The sequence below is a fragment of the Carettochelys insculpta genome, chromosome 6, assembly GCF_033958435.1.
Source record: "Carettochelys insculpta isolate YL-2023 chromosome 6, ASM3395843v1, whole genome shotgun sequence".
Classification (NCBI taxonomy): Eukaryota; Metazoa; Chordata; order Testudines; family Carettochelyidae; genus Carettochelys; species Carettochelys insculpta.
The window spans coordinates 90055096-90078975 of NC_134142.1; the positions used below are offsets into that span (position 1 = coordinate 90055096).

Genomic DNA, 23880 nt, shown 5'->3' on the forward strand with positions numbered 1-23880 from the left:
CATTGGCCCTGAAAGCACGTAACCAATAAATGGAGAAACAACAAGAAGTCCTGTAGTACCTTATAGATGAACAGATATTTTGGAGCATAAGCTTTTATGGACAAAGACCTGCTCAGTCAGATGCATTGGACGAGTGGGTCTTTGCCCGCAAAAGCTTATGCTCTAAAATATTTGTTAGTCTATAACATGCACCAGGACTTCCTGTTTTTGCAGGCAGACTAACACACCTACCCCTCTGAAATTAAATGGAGCGGCCTCCACTGGGACTCAGGAAGATCCTACATCCATGGGAATACTGTTTATTGCCAAGTAAGAGAGGGGCCCTAGGCAGGAAGGTGGATGGCCAGGGAAGGTTGTGAGGTTATAAAGCTAGTGTCAGTTACCACCAACGCTCTTAGTGCAGATGCTTGTGCACCAGCTCCCAGCAGGCAGCCTCCCCAGGAAGGGGGAAACTGACGTGCTCAAGACCAGAAGGGGCAAGGGAAGGTGGTGGCAGAAGGGTGAGTAGCCCCAAAAGATCAAAGAGGGCGGGGATGCCGTGAGCAGGCTGGTCCCTCCCAGCAGAGCTGGGACCCGCGCGCTGGGACACGAAGGCCCAAGACTGGTGGTGGTCAAGGAACCGATGTTAGAGGCACAACACAACGTCTACTGCCCCCCTCCAAAATGGCGGCCCTGGGCAACCCGCCCGGACCCAGCATTTCCGCTTCCGGCCGGGGTTGCCATGGCACCCCGTTCCGCCCCGCAGCTCCGTGTTTACATCGGGCGGCGGGCGCCGGTGACCCCAGAGTCGTCGCGTCCCACTCCGTCCGCGCCGGCATGAAGGTGAGGGGCAGGGCAGCCGTGGGTGTTGCCGCCTTGGCTGGGGGCCCGCCGGTTCGTTCCCTGCCGGCTGAGGGCGGTGAGGGGCACCCCCGGAGGGGCTCCGCAGGCAGCCGGGCGCCTCTAGGCAGGGGCGGTAGGTCGGCGCTTGCTTGTGCCAGTTTCCCCTGGGGGAGGTGGGGGGCTGGTGTGAGCGATGGGCAGGGCGCTGACAGCTGGGAGACTGTAATCAACGTGTTTAATTGCCGCGCCTCAGTCTGGGGCGCGTCGGAGCGGAGTGGGATGAAAAGTGTCAGTTGTGCGCGGAGCTCTTTTGTGGAAAACCGCCGGTGCCGCTCCTGCAAAATGCAGGTGAACGAATCTGACGCGCTCTGGATGGTCGCCATAAGATTCTCCTGGCCTTTAATTCATCTGCTGTTTCCCACCGCCTTCTCGTTAGGGATTGTCCTGGCGTGACGTTTTAATGATTGGGAGAGCTCAGCAGACTTTTTTTCAAACCTAGCGGTACTTGGGCCGTATCCCGTGCTATGGGAGTGTGAGTGAGCGCCTCTTGGGTGGGACACGGTATCTCTTCGACTGCTCACAGCGGTGCTACCCAACAGCTAAGGACGGGAAAGAAAGAATTCCATGCACATTCAGTTGACATTGCAGGGAAATGAAAAGAAGGCACAATTTAACCCAAAATAACGTAGGACTAAGATCCCAATGTTGATAACCCTGTGCTTGAAAAGTGGGCTCTTCAACAAGTGATCACATTTTCATCTCTATGATGTGTCTTTATCTGTTCCCTTAAAATAGTCCTGGTCGCTTCAGTTCCTCTAACACCTGCTAGATCAGTACTTATTTCAGGAGGCTAAATTACTACTGCAATTTTTTGTAGCATGCTTGATTTTTTTATTTCATGGTCAGTAATCAGTCAGAGCAACTGGCCAGACTTGGTAATGTGTAGCTTATGACTTCCAAGGAGATCATTCTAAGGTGATAGGGCAGCAACTGGCTAAGAAACACGCAAGTATCCATTGTCTTGTTTCTTCCTGGTTGTCAGTTACTATTTTATCTGCGAGTTCTGCTTGGGCATGTGGAAGAGCAGCAGTACTTCTGTTTGATGTTGTAGATATGCTGTAGTTTTTAGAACTCTCTCTAGTTTGGTATGGTTTGTTCTGTTGTTTTGTATAACATTGCTTCTTGAACAAGGTTACTGTCTTGTCCATAAGAAAGGAAGACTGATTTATTTTACTGCCCTTCACTGAAAATAAGATGAGTTAGAAGGTGAAATAAAATGTATCTTTTGCTTCTTTATGCCTTTCCTAGTTCTTCTGTCTCTGGAGGTACTGTTCTGGTTTTTTTTCTTAGCACCTCCTGCAAAAAGTTGTTTGGGCAATCTTCACATCTGTCATAGGTTCTTTCAAAGTCCTCCATCTTTAGGGATAGCTCCTGCGTCTCCATCTGTTGTTACTTCTAGCCCAGGGGTCTTCCATGTGGCTCTTTTAAAGATTACTTTGTGGCTCCGGATGCTATAGTTGAGGGGGGGGAGACCTCGTGATTATTTTCAATAAACAGTGAACATCCTGCAGCAAACATGTGTCACCTTACAAATCATTGTGTGTACACTGTTCTTTAAATAGGAGTTACAAAAAGTATGGTTTAATGTAATTTAGTAAGGACCACCTTATATTCACATACGTTGCAGTTTTTGAGTTATTGAGTTTATTACTGAATTTAAAAAAAAATGTTGTTTTGGATGCTTACTCCTATTCCAGCTTTTCCAAGTGACTGGAATGAAATTGGCAATGTTCTTGCCAGTTTCGTGTCTGTCCTAAGGCTCTCAGTAGTAATGAGCTAACCAGAGTTAGGCCAAGTTCACATTCTGGGCACTTGCAGTGGCCAAAGCTGGCACTAGACTTGCCTGGGTTGTAAAAACAGCGTTACATCAATTCTGATTTGGAAATGTTTTCTTCTCAGTACTGTGAAAAGTGATTAAAAATGGCATTGTGGGTTTCATGTTCATTATCTCCTGATGACAATGGCCACATCTACATGAGAAGCCTCTTTCGTCACAAGTTACTTTCAGAAGAGATTTCCTGGAAAAACTTCTTTTGACAGATCACATCTACACATGAAAGCAGATCAAAAGAGCAATCCTCTCTGTCGACAGACTGTCTGGCCCTCTCTTGACAGAATGGCTAACCAGAACACCTGCAAACAGGGCGGCTCGGTGAACCGGAAGCCCTGTCTGTCGACAGAAGGGCCCTGGTGCGACTACACGGCTGTTTTGTCGACAGGAAACTGTCGAGAGAGGTGTTATGCCTGAATGGGGAGAGGTATAATGCTGCTGGCAGAAGTGCTGGGTTTTGTCGACAAACTGTCGACAAAGCGCATTTGCTTTGCAGATGCTCTGTGTTTTTTTTTTTTTTCTCCAGCAAAAGCCCATTTTTTCTGGGAAAAGCTGCTTAGGTACATGTGGCCCTTGTGTCAGATATTCTCTGTTTACAAGCACTACTAACTTTCCTATCATCTTTGCAATTCAATTAGACATCAAGCAGAATTCTCACCTCTTCATGCGTCTTTCTCAGCAATAAAAGTCTTGTTGGCCAAATTAGGCTGTAAACTTTTGGAGAAGGGACTGTGCATTTCTGTGTTTATACAAAACCTATGACAAAGGGGAAGTAGCCACTCCACCAATATAAGTAACTTTTGAGATCTTGTACTTCCACCCATGTATCCAGTGGACCCCATTTTCCCCTGTGTGCCCCCTTAGGGACACTTGTACCATTAGTGGCTGTGCTCAGGTGTCACTGACTGGAACATTATTAACAGTTAACCTGATGCACAAGCTTAGTCCTGCAGAACCAATACAGCTAACAGAAGTTAAAAAGAAAACAAACACTGAAGGCTTATTTTAGTTCCTAAAGTCAGAAGATATGACTGATACACATAGTAAGCATTTGCCATGTTTGTTGTAATCAGAGGTTGAATGCAATTTGTTAAATTATGTAGAAATTGATATTTTAGCCAAATTCTTCATACCATATATACAATGTTACAAAGAAATATTACTCTTTGCCAATTTGTGGGCGTGTTGGTCTTTCCTCCCCACCTGACATTAAGGGATTCTTCTGTTTCTGAATGCTTCGTAATTTAGGTGAAGAAGAATCTTATGGCTGCTTGAGGCAACCAACAATCCACTGCAAGCAAATGTTATTAAATTGCTTAATGCATCTGAACAAGTTGCTGAGCTGTCTTTAAAAACAAAACAAAAAATCCATTGAAGTCCTTGTTAAATAACACATTCATCTCAGGCTGAAAAGGAAGGGATTTCCTGCAGACACTGTTTCTGTCAACACAGAAGAAATGGATAATTTTCCTGCTGTGCCCATTACTTTTTCTGAATTCTTCCTGTCTCTACTTAAGTTGAGCACTTGGCTGCATTTTAGTGGGAATGCTAATGGCTATCGTATGTGGGCTTAGCCTAAGGGCCTGTCTGAGGGTAGGTGTACACTGGACATTGAAGTCGATTGTATATATGCAATTCTAGCTACAGCAGTTGAGTAGCTAGAATCAACTTATCTAACGACAGCTTACCTGGCTGTCCCCAAGAGCAAGATCAATGGGAGAAACTCTCCCATTGACCTCCCTTACTCCTCGCGTGTCCCTGCTAGGTGTGTGAAATCGAACCCCAGAAGATCGACCTAACCGGGGTCAATCTCGGGCATAGTGAAGACATACCCGGAAATGGTGTTGCATTTACAAGTACACTCATGTTGGGGGCAGGTCTCTTTTGTAACCTGATTAATTATTATGTATGTCTATATTAGAATTATTAATATGAGTTCACAGAAGTTTCTCATTGATCGGGAGATTGGTCTGTATTGAATATTCCATCAATAAATGCTTCTATTACCAACCATGTCAATCCACTCATAAAATAACCTGACATAAAGCAATGGACCAGTAGAAAGACTGTAGCATAAATAACTTACTCTCATATCCTTCAACCTTATGGATGGCCAATATATATATAGAATTTTGTCAATGGAGCACAGCTGAGCAAGACTCAAATTGATTGGCACTTTTTCAAAAACCACATGCACCCGAATTTTAGAGCATTTTGTTATGTCTTTTGTATCACCTTCTTTGTTTAACTACTCATATGAATATGGTTGATAACCATAATAAGGTAAGTGCCTGCCCATTTTTTAGGTGATGCATTCCAGGTGTTCATAATTTTGCTTCTTACCTAAGCATTTATGTCAGTCAATTTTTAATAAATCATGTTTGTCAATGTGCTCTAACTGCTTGCAATATTGCAAAATCCCCCAAACTGTCCCCTTACTTCAAACTAATTTTCATGTGCTTGCATTGTGCCTGCCCTTCTGCATTCACTTGTTGAGCAGAATGAGATGGCATAATTCCTGACCTTGGGTCCACCTGAATTCAATCCTATCACACTATGTCTCACATTAATGAAGCAGCTCTGTATATCCCAAAGCCTAACAACACAATTATATGTGTCCACTACCTTGCCTTTAGTGTGTTTCAACCTTCTAGAAATTCAAACCAATCAGTGTTATATGCCTATAATGCTATTTCACATGTATAGGTCAACATCATTTTCACGCTTACATGTGAAGAATTGATCAGTCAATCTACCTGGGATTTTTATCTGCACAACAGATAAGCAGTTTGTGGGTTGGATCTTTAGTATACACACCTGTACAGCATATTTCACCTTTTGGTGTGGCTGCTGCCTCAGTTTCTCTCGTTTCTGGGACAGTCACATGTTGGTAATTTTTTTCTGAGACTTCTTTCCACTTGTTTTTCTAAGAGGTCAGTTTGATTTCAGCCTTTGTGACGTAAGTCTTTTATTTGGCGTACATCAGTACTGTGCTCAGGTGCTTAGACTCAAACTAGTAGTAGTATTGGATCCAGGGCACATCGCATCTTCGAAGTCAGATAGAAACTCAGTCTCTTGATATACATTGTATATCTTATTGCCTTCACTACACAGTAAGCTCTTTCATAACCAGCATTATATTATCTGGAACTCTCAAATAACCAGCATTTTAACCATAAGTAAATTTTAATTATGTCTTCTGTAAGTACAGTATAGTGAAAGTAAATACTAATAAATACAGTGTAAGTTTACAGTGTACCATACTACTGGTTTTGGTAAGTGAAGTACTCTCTACACATTTTTGATGAGTAACAGAGAGAGAGCCCTGCTAGTCTATATGCTATCAAAACAAAAAAGCAGTAAAGTAGCATTTTAAAGACTAACAAAATAATTTATTAGGTGAGCTTTTGTGGGACAGACCCACTTCTTCAGAACATAGCCATACCAGAACAGACTCAATATTTAAGGCACAGAGAACCAAAAATAGTAATCAAGGTTGACGTATATTCATGTATACATTTTTGTTTTTCTTAATATCTAATCTTGTTTTTCTTTAGTGCTATGCATTGGTAGGTATACCTGTCTGTTGTCGAGAATATTTGAATGTCAGGCAACCTCCTGGTCCTGGGGTTGCTGAATATGAAAGAGCTTACTGTGAACTAATCACCCAGTATGCGCAGTTTCGATTTGCACTTAACTCACATTAACGCAAGTTAAGTGCAAACTGAAAGCACTCCAGTACCCCAGCTGGGGGAAGCAGGGGAGAAGCTCCCCAGCTGAGGGAGTCCAGCGAGCAGACAGCTGCTGCGGCAGGGCTTCTCCCCTGCTTCCTTCAGTTGGAAAAGCTGCGCTGCCTGCCAGGCTGCCCCAGTTGGGGGAGCATGGCGGGCAGAGAGCTGCTGCGACACTACAGCAGCTCTCTGCTTGCTGGGCTCCCCCAGCTGGGATGCTGGGGTCGGGGGAGGCAGACAGCCATGGTGGTGCAGCTTCTCCCCAGCTTCCCCAAGCTAGGGGAGCAGGGGAGAAGCTGTGCTTGGCTCCTACCACTGGCAGGGAGCTGAGAGCTAGGCTGCCAGTTGGTTCCCAGCTCCTCTCTAGCTTGCAGGACCCAGGAAACTGACCAGCACATGGCTGGTCAGTTTCCCAGGTCCTGCGAGCCACTGGGAGATGGGAACCAGGCAGCAGCCTGGTTCCTGACTCCCCTGTGCTGGTGGGACACAGGGAAAATACTTACGCAAAATTTGAGTTATGCGGGGATTGCAAGGAATGCAAGCCCTGCATAATTTAGGGGGGTCTAATTGTATATTCAATAACTCATGTTTTTGAATTGGCTTGGATTCTTTGCTGGAACACACGCTGTCCATGGTTCAACTTCCTCCAGAGACAGAAAAATCCCTTAATGTCAGGTGGTGGGGGAAAGACCAACACGCCCACAAATTGGCAAATAGCAACATTTCTTTGTAGCATTGTGTATATGGTATGAAGAATTTGGCTAAAATATCAATTTCTACATAATTTAACAAATTGCATTCAACCTCTGATTACAACAAACGTGGCATATGCTTACTATGTGTATCAGTCATATCTTCTGACTTTAGGAACTAAAATAAGCCTTCAGTGTTTGTTTTCTTTTTAACTTCTGTTAGCTGTACTGGTTCTGCAGGATTAAGCTTGTGCATCAGGTTAATTGTTAATAACATTCCAGTCAGTGACACCTGAGCACAGCCACAAATGGTACAAGTATCCCTAAGGGCACACACAGAGGAAAATGGGATAGACAGGGTACATGGGTTAAAGTACAAGATCTCTTCACCTCATCTCTACATTCCTAGCTTACTTTTCCTCTTATTGTCCAGGTCAATGTCTCTGAAGCTTTTTGAGACCACAGAACACCAAGCAATAATATATATCTATTTTTATGTGGAACACTTAATAAAATATTCTTCAGAAAATTTTCAGACTCAATAAACAGACAGCAACATATACAACAAAAACAAAATAAAATAATTCAATCGATATCATAGCAGTGAAGAAGTAACATTGTATTTGGTTTTAATAACAGAAAATATATACCATCAGTGTCTTTTTCCAAGTGCTCATGGCACACCTGCAAGGTGTTCATGGGACACCAGTGTTTGTGGAACATAGTTTCAGAAACACTGGTGTAGTTCATAGCAAATACTTCTCTGCATGTTCTCCCTCTTATCTGAACTGGCTCAAGCATTTTGATTTTTTTTTAAGCATACTGACCTATTTACTTTTGTTACTTAGCACATGTGTTTTCAGCATGATGACTCATTTACCCTCCTAATCATATCTTCCAAAGAGTGAGCCCCACCTCCATGTATTAGTGGAACATGCCAGGTCAGACCTCAACTACATGATGCGAGATTAAAGTTCTAAAAACAATATCGTTCCCTCCTAGTTTATTAACACACCAAACATATCAGAAACACTTGTATCGGAACATCTTTCCCACAATGCTGTTTCTTTAGGTTTTCCCATTCTTCACTATTAGCGCTTGCAAATGGCCTTTCTTGCCTCATACCAGCATCTCACAAATTATAGCTATGGGTTGAACCTCTTGAGTCTGGGATTCTTACATCTGGCAACATCTGTGGTCCAGCATGATTTTAGTTGGCTGGAGGTCCACTTACCATGGATGTGGCCAAGTTTCCATGGTCCCATAAAGTTTGTTTATAGCCTGGTCCTGGCTCTCAGTGTTCTGTGCTGTTATTTAGCTGTAATTTACCTTTAAATATCTTCTAAGAGCCCAGTAAACAGTGGAAATGTTGGTAATGCTGCTAGACAGTATTAACCTCCCATGGTTCAATAAATTCTCTTGTTTGGCACCAGTCAGGTCCTAAGGGTGCCAGACTAGAGAAGTTCAGCTGTATTAGATATGGATAGTAGGGAGTTCCAGGAGACGATTATGACTCTGGAGGTACCTAGCCATACTTCAGCTTACCACCTTTCCCTTACCTGTGGTCGGAAGGAGACTGCAATCGTCAGGTCTCTTCGTGTAGAGGCTTTGATGTTGTTGCACTCGTTTCTGGCTTACTCTTCTCATGGAACCTGAGCATAGTGGGGAACCTGGGCTGTGAATCACTCTATATGGTTCATGTTACATAGTGGTATACATGTGTTATGGGGTAATAAAAATAACTAATTTTGTCTTAAAAATTGGGAAGACATTAATTTCCTGACCAACAAGAGAAGACAGATCCATGTGTTCTTTGAACAAGTAATGTTGCCTCCTCTTTTCAAATTTTCAATGTCTATTTTTAAATGTTTTCTTCAAGTTTTCTGCATCACTCTTTCATTTGGTAGATTATTCTCTGTACGTGGGAGGTTTCTGTGATTCACCCTGCCAAAATATTGTACATGTAGTAAGTTTTTCCCCTTCCCCAAGTGGCATCTATATCATTAATCTTGCATAGCAGGCTTGCCCTTCTAAGTGAAAGTTCCTTAGTCAAAGATCAACTGTTCTGTAAGTCTCTACAGAAGAGATTAACTTGCATTCAACAGAAGCTTGTTTACAAACATTAGATTTTTCTTTCCTTATCATTCAAGCTGAACTCCAGCATGCAGGAAATGTATTCACTCATAACTCTTTTTAAGGCTGTATGTGGAGGTGCAGTAAACTCTTTCATGCCCAGCAGCCCTGGGAACAGGAGGTTGCCAGATATTCAAATATTCTGGATAATAGAGAGGCATACCTAGCAATGCGTAATGCCAAAGAAAAACAAGATTAACTACTAAGAAATAAGCAAAAATATATGCAGAGAACTTTATTTACCAGCAACAGTAGTACTGTACATTATAAACTTATACTGTATTTGCTGTATATATTTGTATTTACTTTCACTATACTGTACTTACAGAAAACATAACTAAAATTTACTTATGGTTAACATGCTGGTTATTTGAGAGGTCTGGATGGTAGAAAGCTGAATATGAAAGAGTTTACTGTAATACTCTTTAAAGCAAGTGAGCTCAAAATGCTTCATTGTTACCTGGTTGTGTTCATAAATAGTACTGTGGGAAAGGTGGAATTAGCTTTGTTCTGCCAACATACCATGAAAGATGTGCAAGACTTTTCTTAACTCTGCTCCACTAATCAAGAAGAATAAGGGTTTACTTCATCTGAGACTGTGTGTCCAAAACAAATGACTTCAAACTTACTTTATTTCCAGTGATGAATTATATGTTGTTTTAACATCTTAAAAACAAAAATGCCTTGGTACAACATGAATATACTGAGAACTACTAAAGCACTAATGCAATATACCAATCTAATAAACATTGTTTCTTCGATTTTTGCAGGGTGGCCTATCTGTGTAGTAAGTTTGTGTAAATACCATATTCTGTCTAAGTATAAAAAATGCCTTTTACAATTTATTGTTTAGCTTCACTTGTTCAAATGGCGAGTCTGTGAAATTCACAATACGTACCTCACTGAAAACCTGAGCAACTGCCAAAATGAAGCAGTCTAACTCTGGGGTTGGCAAACTGTGGCTCCCGATCTGCATGTGGCTCTTTAGGGAGTCACTTGTGGCTCCAGATGCTGCCACTGCTCACTCCTCTTGCAGCTCCCTGCTCTGCCACCACTGAAATAATGGAACTAAATTTAATTGGTTCAGTGGCTTGCAGGGTGGTGGGAGACATCCAGCCAGTAAACCAATTAAATGTAGTGCCATTATTTCAACACTGCAGGGAAGGGAGCTGCCCACACTGCAGCTGGGGGAAGTGAGCAGGAGAACTTTGAGGAAGGGTGGCCTAGTCTAGCTCTGCTGGAGCTGTGCAGGTCTTCTGAGAAGGAGGAAGAGGCTGGGGGAGGCCTCCTGGGAGCTGAGTGAAGCTTCCCTCCCCACAGGGCTGTCACCTCCTCCCAGACAGTGCACTGTACACCAGCTTTTCCTCACTCCATAGCCGTGGTCCCTCCCCCTGTTTCCACTGGCAGGTGCCAGAGCCTGGAGCTGTCTCCCATGGTGCAATATGAGTTCCCCCAGGACCCGGCCCAGCTCCCCACCCAGCCCCAGGAACTGGTGAGTCCGGTGTTGCTAGATGGAGAGTGGCTGGGAAAGTTGCAGGCACTTTCTAGCCTGAGATGTTGCGAGGTTGGGGAGACCCAGAGAACATGGAGGGGGAGAGCAGTGGGTGGACAAGTAAGATCTGGGTTCAGTGGGCAGGGGCAGGGCATGCAGCTGGAGGAGCTCATCGGCTGAGGTGGGTTAAGCCTGGGGATGTGGGGGCGGGGGGGGCAGGTTTGAGGCTGAGAGGACTTAAGCCTGGGAACGGGATTGGGTTTGGGGGCTAGGGCATGTAATTAGCTGTGCTCCACACATACTTCCCCAAAATTAACATTTAACTGACCTTCCAAAATACACATTAAGGCACCAAATTAAGAAAGTGCTTAAAACACATGCCTAACTGTAAGCATGTGAGTAGTCCTATCAATGACTGGAATCATCTCATAGGAGTTAGCTTCAAACAAGTCGTTTGTGTTTCTGGCTCTTCTTCCAAACACCGACAAAGCTGTGTTGTAAACTGTATCCCTCAGATGTTGCCATTTGGATGTCACATTGGCACCGCCAAGGCCACTGCGCAGATTTTCCTGGAGGGTCTCTCTGAACTTTTCAGCTTTCTCTGAGTTTGCCGTCTTTCTGGCATCAATGCGGGGCATTTCAGCAGGTTTAGAGTGGTACAGCTTCTTGGGTCTCAGCTTGAGCTTGGAGCAAACTAGCGAGTGATCTGTATCACAGTCAGCACTATGATAGGTGCGTGTCAGAAGGACGTTTTTGAGGTTATTACGCCTAGTGATGATCACGTCTAGTTGATGCCAGTGCTTCGAGTGTGGGTGTCTCCACGACACTCTGTGCTGTGGCTTCGTTTGGAAGAATGTGTTTGTGATGCACAGATTGTGGTATGTGCACAGTTCAAGGAGACGCTGTCCATTGTCATTCATTTTTCCCACACCAAAGTGTCCTAAGCAGGAAGGCCATGAGGCCTAATCAGCTCCAACTCTTGCATTGAAGTCACCCAAGATGTACAGTTGTTCACGAGCAGGTATTTGCGCTACAGCAGCACTAAGCACATCATAGAACTTGTCTTTTACTTCTGGTGTGATGTACAGGGTTGGGGCATAAGCACTGATCAGGTGGACGGGACTGGCACAAGTTTGAAGCGTGATCCGAAGAAGTCTTTCTGATCCACCCATGACTAATTTCACCATTTGTAGAAGGGTGTTTCTGACAGCAAAGCCAACACCATGCTCTCTGGGTTCTTCTTGAGCTTTACCCTGCCAGAAAAAGGTGTAGTCCTTTTCCTTTAGAGATCCTGAATCTGCGAGTCGCGTCTCTTGCAGTGCAGCGATATCAACTCGGAGCCTCTTCAGTTCCTCGTTGATGGCAGCGGTCTTTTGGGTGTCACTGATGGCCTGAAGATCTTCAGTCAAGCCGGTCAGCATGGTCCGCACATTCCAGCAAGCAAGCTTAAATTGTTGATGTTTCTCATTTCTTGTTGATTTTCTTATTGGTTTGCCTGGTGCCCAAATTTCAGTCACTTGTCAGGTTCAGGAACCTTAAGCCTCACGCACCCAGCGAGGCAGGTGAACTGTGGCGGGACAGTACCCTATTAGCTGGGGGCTGCCCAGCTTGAGGCGGGCGGTGACTGTCCAATGAGATGCGAGGATCTCTCCCACCATCAAAGGCAACCCCTGGCACTCGTTCTCTATGCCAGTCATTGAAAAGAAGCGCGCTGCACTCCTGGAGTACAAACGCTCACTGAGCCAGAGTACCCAGCAAGCACTTAGAGTGGCCAGAAGAACAGTACAGCAGACAGCCAGGTGCTGTGCCAACAACCACTGACTCCAGCTATGCAGCAGCATCCAGACCTGTGCTGACTTTGGTAATCTCAGAGGAATGTACGAGGGTATGAAGAAGGCATTAGGACCCACCCAGAACAAGATGGCACCTCTGAAATCCAAATCTAGTGAAGGCATCGCTGACAAAGCCAAACAGATGGAGCGCTGGGTTGAGCACTACTCCGAGCTGTACTCACGCGAGAACGTTGTGGTTGACGCAGCCCTTGATGCCGTCGAGCTCCTACCAGTAATGGACAAACTGGATCAGGAACCCACTGTGGATGAACTGAAGAGAGCCATCGACAGCATTGCAGCAGGAAAGGCCCCTGGCCAGGATGGTATACCACCAGAGGTAATCAAGTGTGCCGCGGACACACTCCTGGAACCCCTACATGAGCTACTCTGCCTGTGCTGGAAAGAGGATGAGGTTCCACAGGATATGCGTGATGCTAACATTGTAACATTGTATAAGAACAAAGGAAACAGAAGTGACTGCAACAACTACCGTGGAATCTGCCTCCTAAGCGTCACTGGTAAACTGTTCGCTTGTGTCATCCTGGGCAGACTCCAGAAGATTGCTGAGAGGGTGTACCCCAAATCACAGTGCGGATTCCGTGCAGAGAGGTCTACTGTTGACATGGTCTTCTCTCTAAGGCAGCTGCAGGAGAAGTGCAGGGAGCAGAGGAAGCCACTCTACGTAGCCGTCATCGACCTGACCAAAGCCTTTGACTTGGTCAGCAGGGATGGTCTGTTCAAACTGCTCCACAAGATAGGCTGTCCTCCACAGTTACTCAAGATGATCCAGTCGTTCCACGAAGACACGAGAGGAACCATCCAATATGATGGCGCATTATCGGATACTTTCAGAATCAGGAGCGGCGTCAAACAAGGATGCGTGCTTGCTCTGACATTGTTCGGGATCTTCTTCGCACTCCTCCTGAAGCATGCCTTTGGATCTTCAACAGAGGGCATCTTGCTGCACACAAGATCTGATGGGAAACTCTTTAATCTTGCAAGGCTGAAAGCTAAGTCTAAGGTGTGGAAAGTCCTCATCAGAGACATGCTGTTCGCAGACGATGCTGCTGTAGTGTCTCACACAGAAGACCAGCTTCAAAAACTGCTGGATCAGTTCTCCAACACGTGCAAGGACTTTGGGCTTACCATCAGCCTAAAGAAGACAAATATACTCGGTCAGGATGTTGCTGAATCCCCATCAATCAGCATTGACAACTATACGTTAGAGGTCGTCCACGAGTTCATTTACCTTGGGTCCACCATCACTGACACCCTGTCGTTGGACACTGAGCTAAATAGGAGGATCGGAAAAGCGGCCACAACTCTGTCCAGACTCAGCAAGAGAGTGTGGAATAACAACAAGCTGTACGCTCACACCAAAATGCAAGTCTACAGAGCCTGCATCCTCAGCACCCTCCTTAATGGCAGCGAGACTTGGACCCTGTATGCCCGCCAGGAAAAGAGGCTGAACGTCTTCCACTTGCGCTGCCTCAGGCGCATCCTTGGAATATCATGGAAGGACAGAGCGACCAACACTGCCGTCCTTGAGCAAGCTGGAATCCCAACCATGCACACCCTCCTCAGGCAGCGTCGGCTCCGCTGGCTTGGCCACATCCAGAGGATGAATGATGGAAGGATTCCAAAAGACATCCTGTATGGTGAGCTAGCCTCTGGCTAAAGACCTCCTGGACGCCCCCAGTTGCGCTACAAAGATGTCTGCAAGAGAGACCTCAGAGAGGTAGACATCGAGCTGGACAACTGGGAAGAACTAGCAGACAACCGCAGCAGATGGAGGCAGGGGTTACACAAGGGCCTTCAGAAGGGCGAGATGAGGATCGGACAGCTAGCAGAGGAGAAGCAAGCGCACAGAAAGCACACTAAGGACTTGCCAGACACCCACCACATCTGCAAGAGATGCAGCAAGGACTGTTACTCTCGTGTGGGTCTTCATAGTCACAGTAGGTGCTGTAAATGAAGTCCTCAATTGAAACTATAAAGGGTGCGATCCATAGTCTATGCAGACTGAAGGATGCCTGCTACTACTAGTCTTATCAAAGTCACCCCCCCCTGAAATGGGGCTCATTAGCACCACAGACAACAGTATGGACTGCTTTATTTGTCACACAAAAAGCACTGCGGTTTCTCATGGCTGGATGCTTATTCCTAAAGGCATCAAAATTAAGCAAAGACTTTTGCAAAGACATTACCTGGGAGTTTGGACTCCAAATCTGAACTCTTAATTTGGTAGGTTGCTTTTTAAGTGGATTTATTCCATCCAAGTGGCAGTACAGTGGGGCTCTTGACCATTATGCATCTCCCTGTCGCTGGGAGCCACAGCTAATGAGAAATACAGGGAAGGCACCTGCTGATAGGGCAGTGTATGCAGCCGCATGTCCACAGCTTCCCATAGGAGCCAAAGGGGGAACATGCTGCTGCTTTCAGGAGCTACTTGAGGTAAGCAATGCCTAGAGCCTACATGCTTGAGCCCCTGCCCTGCACCCAACCCCCCAGGCCTGATCCATCTCCAAACCCTTTGATCCCAGACTGGATCGCCCTCTTACACCCCAAATCCCTCATTCTCCAGCCCCATTCCAAAGCTCTCACCACCTTTTCTGGAGCCATCACATTCCATTTAGAACCTGCATCCCAACCCTGATTCCCCTCCTGCCCTATGAGCCCCTCAATTCCAGCCTGGAACGCACTCTCACACCCCAAATCACTCATCCCCAGCCAGAGCCCTCACCCCCTCTAAAACCCCTGAACCACTCCAGTGAAAATGGATGAGGGTGAGCAGAACAAGTGATAGAGGAAGGGGCAGGCCTGCTGACAGATGGAGGCAAAAGGGACAGTTGCCCAAGAGACTGGAGCTCTGGCCACCACCGCTGCTACTCTGGCAGCTGCGCAACTGGAGCTCCAGGTTCCTCTGCCGGGCTGCTCCACGTGGCTGACAGGGAGGACGGGTGCCAGCACTATGGTCTGGGCCAAGGTCCTGCAACCAAAATAGCATGAAAAGCCAGTTTTTCAAATTCAGTTAAAAATCAATACTTCAAGAGCTGCAATGCATGTGAATACAAGGCAGACCTTAATAAATAATGTCAAACCGTACCTTTTGTAACCCATTTTTAAGAACAAAGTACACACACAATGATTTGTTCCAGTTAGGAAGTTTAAGTTACTTTCACTGCTGAACTGGAGACCTAATAAAGACAAGACTGTAGAATTGCATTTGTGATCCTCCTTCCCTCCCCAAATGAATATTTACATATTTCACAGAAAGTGGAACAGATTGAACAGGAAATGCTGAAAAAGTTCCGCCCAGAATACCCTAAAGGCTATGGTTATGCTGACCCAAGCAGTATGCAAATGGACAGTCATTTGCATATTAGCTCACTGGCAGAAGCTGCTGCCGGCACAAAAAACGCTGTGTAAATGTGGTTCTGCCGGCAAAACCCTCTCTTTGTCAGCAGCCTCTTATGCCTGGAAAAAATCAGCCATAAGAGGCTGCCAACAAAGGGAGCATTTTGCTGGCAGAATCATGTTTACACAGCTTTTTTTTGTGCTGGCAGTAGTGTCTGCCAGGGATTGAAGATGCAAATGAGCAGCCATTTGCATTTTTGAGACCATCCATTTGCATACTGCTATTGGTGGTTTGGGTCAGTGTAACCATAGCCTAAAAGCTTGGTGGGTAGGATGTTCAAGTGAAAGGGCAGAGACCCTAAGTTAAAGTTCAGTTGTCCAAGTCGGGAATTTGTATTTGGGTCTCCAATACTCCTGTTGCTCTAAAAGTTATAAAGGTAGCAACACTAGCAATTGTGCTGTAGAAGTTGTTCTGGGGAAGTTCTATGGCCTGTGTTATACCAAATTGATGGTCACTTTTGGTCAATTTCATGGTCATAGGATCTGAAAAATAGTCAATTTCATGGTGCAGATATTTACATCTGCAACCTTTGCTGTCTCAAAGAGGATCCAGAGGGGTTGTACAGTTGTATGGTGGGCTTGCCAGGTGTTCAGTTTTTGACCAGAACACCAAGTTGAAAAGGGACCCTGGTGGCTTTGGTCAGGGACGGTAGCCAGGCTGTTGAAAGTCTGGTCAGCAGTGTAGCAGAGCTAAGGCAGGCTCTTTACCTGCTGCTGTTCTGTGTGATTCCCAGAAGCAGCTACATGTTCCTTCTCTGGCTCCTACACATAGGGGCAGCAAGGGGTGGGAGGGTGTCTGCATGCTGCCCTCATTAGAAATGCTGGCTCTGCACCTCCCATTCTCCGGGAACCACAGCCAATGGGGGTGTGTAGAGCTGCCTGGTCATATCTCCATGCAGGAGCTGGACTGGAGAGATGCAGCTGCTTCCATGAACTGCTTGAAATAAATGCCATCTGGACACTGCACCTCTGCACTCCCAACCCCCTGCCCCACCTTGGTTACATCAGTCTTGCAGGCCACTGAGATGGAGAGCCATTACTGTGGCCTACTCAATAGTCTAGGTTGCCCATCCCTGACCTACAATATTATTCCTATATATTTTGTACCTTGGCATTACCATGTTCCTTTACCATCATTCCACCAATTTTCTGTGCTATCTATTTATAACCATAGTCTTATTTAATACCAAGCATTGAAGTTCATCCATCTTAGTATTTTGATTTCTTGCATTCTTATACAAACATTTCTCAAATTTGTCACTAGTTGCCTGCCTTTGTGTGTCTTTTTCAATGATTGTTTCTCTCCGCTTCCTGCCATGGACAACCTGGACTTTAATCTCTTACCTTGCAGTCCTGAATTTGGCCTTTAGGAATTCTCTCCTACCTTTCCCTGTGTCACTGGCCTTGTCTAAACTAGCAAGTCCTTTTGGAAAATCAGGCCCTCTTCTGAAAGAACAAGCAGAGCATCCACACACAAAATATGATCTTTGAATTTCTTTTGAAAGAATGTGGTGCTTGTTCTGGAGGCCCTTTTCCTCTCCCAAATGAGGAAGAGCACATTTTTCTGAAAGACTCTTTTTGGGGGAAAAAAAGCATGCGTAGATGCTCCGGGGGCCTTTTTGTGAAAAAGCAGTCCTTACGGTGCTGGATTTTTCAATCCCTGGCCTGTTCTTTCGCAAGTGTGGGGGCTGTGTGGGCACTCTCTTTCGAAAGAGCAGATTGCTCTTTTGATCTGGTGGTTTGTTTTTTTTTTTTTTGGTAAGTGGACATGCTCATTTGAAAGAAGATGTTCCAGAAGAGATCTTTTGAAAGATCACTGTCATGTAGATGTAGCCACCGGTTCCTGTTCCTGGAGCTTTTCAGTAAAAATGGTTGTAAGGCATATATATAGGCAAATCATTGAGCCCAATTCTTACTCAAGGAAAGGATGAATCATTTTTGCTGATTTACCTACCCGCCCCGCCCCAAAAAAAGTCCATTTGAGACAGATATCTAGCATGGGAAATTTCAGTTAGTTTTCCAAAGTAACTGAAAACAAGTCCTTGTGATAGTGTTGGGCAAACTTGATCATAGGCATCACTAGTTGCACTGTCATAATACCAAGGTTGAATCATTTGGTTTCAATTATAACTCAGTCTCCAGAGATGTTTCTTCCTTCTCCCACTCATTGGCTCAGCCAGTGAACCACATTTTATAAAAATAAGCTGAAAATAACACAGAGAACCTGTGCTAAATTGCATTCAGTGGTGCATTCAGTGGCTCAGGAGAAAACATATTGTGTAATCAGAGCCAGTTGTATATTTATGCAGCAATCAGTAGTTGGCCTCTTGTTTCGTTTTACTCTTGGCTTCTCTTGAGAATGTCAACAGATTGTATACCCTGAAACACAAAAGGGTGCCAGGCCAGCTGAGATCTGTGAGGAGGATGCTTCACTGCGAAGGCAGCTGTGAGCTGCCAATTTATTATTCAGAGACCAGCAGTCCTCAAGTCAGAGCTGCTCTTTGAAGTCAATGGATGTGCAGTGCACTCAGGATACAGAGCAATAGGCTCCTGCAGCAACTTCTAGTGAGACTCCCCATTGGGTTTGTGATTAACTGTTCGAGTTGTTTTCTCAAGTGCTCTCCATCCTATTTCTAATTCCGCTAAAATAGTGTGGAAAACCAAATACCAGAGCTTTTGCTCCTAATTACTTGGGACTATGCCTTATGCATTATATGGAAATAACCTACACGTTTGCATGCAACACTTCACATCAAAAGAACCATATTATGCTTATAGAGCAGGTGTGTAGCCTTTAATATGGGACATGTGTGATGCTGACTTAACTGCTGCAGTGCTTTTCTGCTATGAGGAAGGACTTTTACTTCTGCAGTTGGCTAAAAATTCCCTGGGATGGGCAGTTCTGCCACAGAATCTGCACCTGCAGCCTTTTATTTTGGGGTTATCTTTAGCTGCATTGACTCAAATTTAGTTGTCTGGAAATGTGACTTGCAACGTGTTAGTTGCTAATCAAATTATTGATATCTTCCAGTACCAGGTGGTAGTGTCAGTTCTGTCCCAATGATGTCTTTCCCTGAGAACAAGTATTACTACAGTTCTGTACATCCATGTCATTCTAGGATGCAGTCCAGATCAGTGAGGGGCTGGGTCACCAACTGCCCTGCATCATGGTGTAACTCACAATGTGGGTGTCGCTTTGGCTCCCAATGTGGGCTCCTCACAAACAGCATGCAGGTCACATCCTGAGTATAGGTGTGAAGCCACAGCCCTGGTCCGGCAATTCTGACCTCAGCAGCCTGTTAGCAAACATCAGCCACGTTCACGTTTCTAGCTGCTCTGGTGCTTACACTATAAGTGAACCAACACACTCTAAATCCTGGATTTTTTCCCCAAAAACATTATTTCTGCACTGTCTAGTCCCTGTCTAAACAATCCTGACACATTTGAAGTCTGTTGCTCCCTCTAAAACAGCACTTGTTAACTTAATTATGATTGTGTGCTGCACATGCAGCTCTCTGTGTAGTTGGTGGCCACATCCATGCAATATATACTGCTTGACTGACCCTCAGGATGTCACATGGGTTGCTCACATGTGCTGATTCGGCCACAAGTGGCTTGCAGGCTGAGATCAGTGCTTAAAGGGGCTCAAGATACAACAGCCTGCCACTTTAAATGGAATTACCCACACAATTCACAACACTAGTTTAGTTTTGATTAAAGAATAAAATAAGTTTATCTAAGTACAAAGAGATGTGATTTTAATTGAGCACAAGTTTTAAGGCAATGAAAATCAGAAATAATTATACGAAAAATAACAAAAAAAAAGCTTCCAAGAAGCTAGTTCTGGTTTAAGATAAAATTTTTACTACAGGTTTTGAGTACAGGTTGAACCTCTCTAATCTGGCATTCTCAGGAGCTCACTGGTTCTGAACGAGAGAATTTGCTGAACCACACTCCTGTCAATATTGTCTAGCAGCATTAACACTTCCACTGCTTACTGGGCTCTTAGAAGACAGTTGGGGTAAATTAGAGCTAAATAACAGCACAGAACACTGGGAGCCAGGACTGGTGGCTATAAACAAGCTTTATGGGAAACTTGGTAGCACCCATGACAAGTGGTCATCTGGCTAACTAAAATCACACCCGATTATGGATGTTGCCTGGTGACAGATTGCCAGACTAGAGAGGTTCAACCTGTATATTGCTGATCAAATACTCAGGCCAGAATCTGTTCCCAATATCCAACAATTGTTTCTTTTGTCTTAGGGGGAAAGAGAGAGATGTGTAGGAAGAGAGAACTTGGGGTGTTTTAGCACCTCAATTTTATTGTTCAGTCGCTCGTAGGAAAGAATTTTCCTGCATTAAAAGTCACTTCAGTTTGGGAGCAAGAAGGCTTCATGCTGTTACTTTTCACATGCGTGTTCCAGAAATCAAACTTTTTTTTCTTTTTTTTCTCCCTCTTGATGTCTGAGAATACTGTTTACAGCTTATTTGCAAACTGAGATAAACACACATCCCTTTCACGTTGAATAGTAATAGAGAGGAAGCCGTGCTAGTCTATATAATATCAAAACAAAAAGCAGTCAAGTAGCACTTTAAATACTCTTTTGCTAGTCTTTAAAGTGCTACTTGACTGCTTTTTGTTTTGACACATCCCTTTGTTTAAGACAGGCTTGCTTAATCAGTATTACCTAATAAGGGCTACGTGAGGTTGAACATGTGCCTTTAACACACAGATTTACACCTAGAGTTCATGTATACATTTCACCATAATATTAGATCAATGACCAGTAAGTTACCAGTTTTCACCTAATACTTCACATGGCATGTTTTGTACAAAGATTATTACAATAGAATGTGAGGTGGAAATATAAGGGTGCATTTGATCACAACATCCTCTTGCTAGTGTTAATGTTGTGTATAAATATTATAAAATAAGTACACATAATTTCTTCCTTTGTTTTGCATCTCGTGGAAAGCAAAGCAATATTTATTTATTACACACTTTTATGTAATGCACATTATCAAAATATCTGGGTGCATAATTTAGTTTTAGACAAGTATGGGGCCTAACAACCTTCAATTTTGACAGTAACTCTTTGGGTGTCTACACTAGCCCCCCCCTTTTGAAAGGAGGATGCTAATGAGACACTTTAGGATATGCTAATGAGGCACTGCAATGAATATGCACCACCTCATTAGCATAATGGCAGATGTGGCACTTCGAAAGTGCCGCTTTCAATCTCACGCAGCTTGTCTAAATGAGGTCTTTTTCAAAAGGACCCTGTACACTTCGAAATCCCTATTCCTATTTGGTTATAGGAAAAAGGGGATTTCAAAGTATACGGGGTCCTTTCAAAAAGGACTCCGTGTAGATGAGCCACACGCGATCGAAGTGGCACTTTCGAAGTGCCCCGGCCACCATTATGCAAATGGTGCCCTGCATATTCATTGCAGCACCTCATTGGCATATCCCAATGTGTCTCATTAGCATCCCCTTTTCAAAAGGGGGTGCTAGTGTAAACATGGCCTTTACATTCCAGGTTGATTACTAGCATATTGATAATCTATCTGGGTAGGTGTAATATGAGCATCACATAAAACGTGGGCGCAAATCAATCATTCCACTTCTTAAAATAATCAATAATTATGCACTTTAGCTCTGGTCTACACTATGAACTTGTCGATATAACTATGTTGCTCGAGCGTGGAAAATTCATACCCATGAGCAACAGTTATATCAACCAAACTGTGTGTGCAGACAATACTATGTCTGTGGGAGGCCTTCTCCCTTTGACATAGCTGCCACTTCTTGGGAAGTTGGAGTACCTTCATGAGGGGATAACCTCTCTCATCAACATAAGTACCATCTTCATTAAGTGCTACAGTGGCACAAGTATCAGAGGGGTAGCCGTGTTAGTCTGTATCCACAAAAACAACGAGAACTGCTGTGGTGTCTTACAGGCTAACAGATGTTTCGGAGCATAAGCTTTTGTGGGCAAAGACCCACTTCCTCAGGTGCAATGTAGTAGCGGTGATTCCAGAGGCAGGTCTAATTATACAGGCTCATGAAAAGTAGGGAGTCCCAATCAAGAAGAAGGCTGGAGCTGACAAGGTCAATTCAGTCAGGGAGGATGTGGCTCACTTCCAGCAGCTGGTGTGGAGGTGTGAACACCAAGAGAGGAGTTACACACCATCAACTATAGACCACGCAACACTAACTCAGGAACCAATCCCTACAACAAACCTCAGTGCCAACTTTGCTCACATATCTACACCAGTGACACCATCACAGCACCTAACCATGTCAACCACACCATCAGATCTGCACACGTACTAATGTAATATATGCCCACATGTGCCAGCAGTGCCCCTTTGCCATGTGCATTGGCCTAACTGGACAGTCTCTACGTAAAAGAGACAAATCAGATATCAGGAATGGTAACGTACAAAGATCTGTAGGGGAAAACTTCAGTCTCCCTGGAAAACTCAGTAACAGATTTAAAAGTAGCCATCCTGCAACAAAATCTTCAAAAACAGATTCCAAAGAAAAACTTCAGAGCTTCAATTAATTTGCAAATTTGATACCATCAACGAAGGATCAAACAGAGATCGAGAATGGCTGGACAACTACAGAAGCAGTTTCTCCTCTCTTGGTGTTCAGACCTCTACATTGGCTGGTGAAAGAGGGACACATCCTCCCTGACTGAACTGACCTTGTCAAATCTGGACTTCCTCTTGATTAGGATGCCCTACTTTTCATGAGCCTGTATAGTTAGACCTGCCTCTGTAATCTCCACTACATTGCACCTGATGAAGTGGGTCTTTGTCTGCGAAATCTTATGCTCCAAAATGTCTGTTAAAGGTGCCACAGGACTTCTCATTGTTTTTACAGTGGCACAGTAAATTTAGACAAGCCCTTAGAATAAAGGCATGTGAAACAATGGGAACAGAGTCTTAACTAGAGCTGCACTGTTGCCCTTACAAATTGTATTGAAAAAACTAACGGTAGTTGCATAGATTCCGTTGCTCCTACTAAAGTGTGTTTTAAATGTTACCTGTAGAAGTGGAGGTATAGATGCTTTTTCCTCAGAGCCCAGCAGTTTCTCTTCCAAAGCAGATTAGTTGGATGTCTGTAGATGGTGTTGCATGATCAGGCAGAGGGGGTGATTCAGGGCAACTAGCAAGGGCTGCATTTGCAATACTTCTAGAGCTAAGCAAGAGCGATTGGACCCAGCAGTCTTGTGTGGTGTTTCAGATCTGTACCCACATGATTTAGGTCACTGCACATTACGGTGACCAGATCTCCTGATTTTTATAGGGACAGTCCTGATATTTGAGGCTGTGTCTTTACGTAAGTATTTATTACCTCCCACCCCACTCTCTGGCCAATTTTTTTTTGACTCTTGCTGTCTGGCCACCCTATTACACACAGCTATGAAGGTGGTGCTGCTCTAATTTACCTGAGAAGAGGTAGAAGCTCAAACCTAGTTAAAGTCTGTCCTGGCTATTCATTCAAGAATGAGAAAAAGATCAACAACCATAATCCAAATAAAACTTAATTTAAAGTTTAATTGTAAAACAGTTGCTTCAAGACAGCTGCAACAATCAAAGAAAACGCCTGTGGATTATGGAATTGCGGGACACGTGGGGTCAACTTGTTATTAGATGCTGACAGATACATTACCAAGCCAGAAGCAGTAGAGCTTTACAGTGAATCCAGCAAATGACTTCCAAAAGTGATGTGCATGTTAACCTAGAAAGGCAAAGAAATGTTGTATAATCTTATTAAACAATAATTCTTATAACAATTTTGAGAACGTTAAATGTGCTTTTTAACTATTAATCTCTCAATAGCAAGTAGTTGTCA

General features: G+C 44.3%; 2 protein-coding genes across 3 annotated transcripts in view; both read left to right on the forward strand.

Moving 5' to 3' along the window:
- Positions 1 to 23880, forward strand: part of PRDM11 (PR/SET domain 11) — a 405666-nt gene that overhangs the window by 209783 nt on the left and 172003 nt on the right. The gene's annotated exons all lie outside the window — the stretch shown is intronic.
- The window catches only part of LOC142014649 (transmembrane protein 263-like), a 348901-nt gene continuing 325748 nt past the window's right edge, over positions 728 to 23880 (forward strand). The window contains exon 1 of one of the 2 annotated variants that reach the window (XM_074997545.1): positions 728 to 822. In XM_074997545.1, coding sequence (XP_074853646.1) covers positions 817 to 822 — 6 coding nt within the window. In that variant the 5' untranslated portion in view covers positions 728 to 816. The remainder of the gene's footprint in view (positions 823 to 23880) is intronic. The other variant, XM_074997546.1, reaches the window with a different exon arrangement.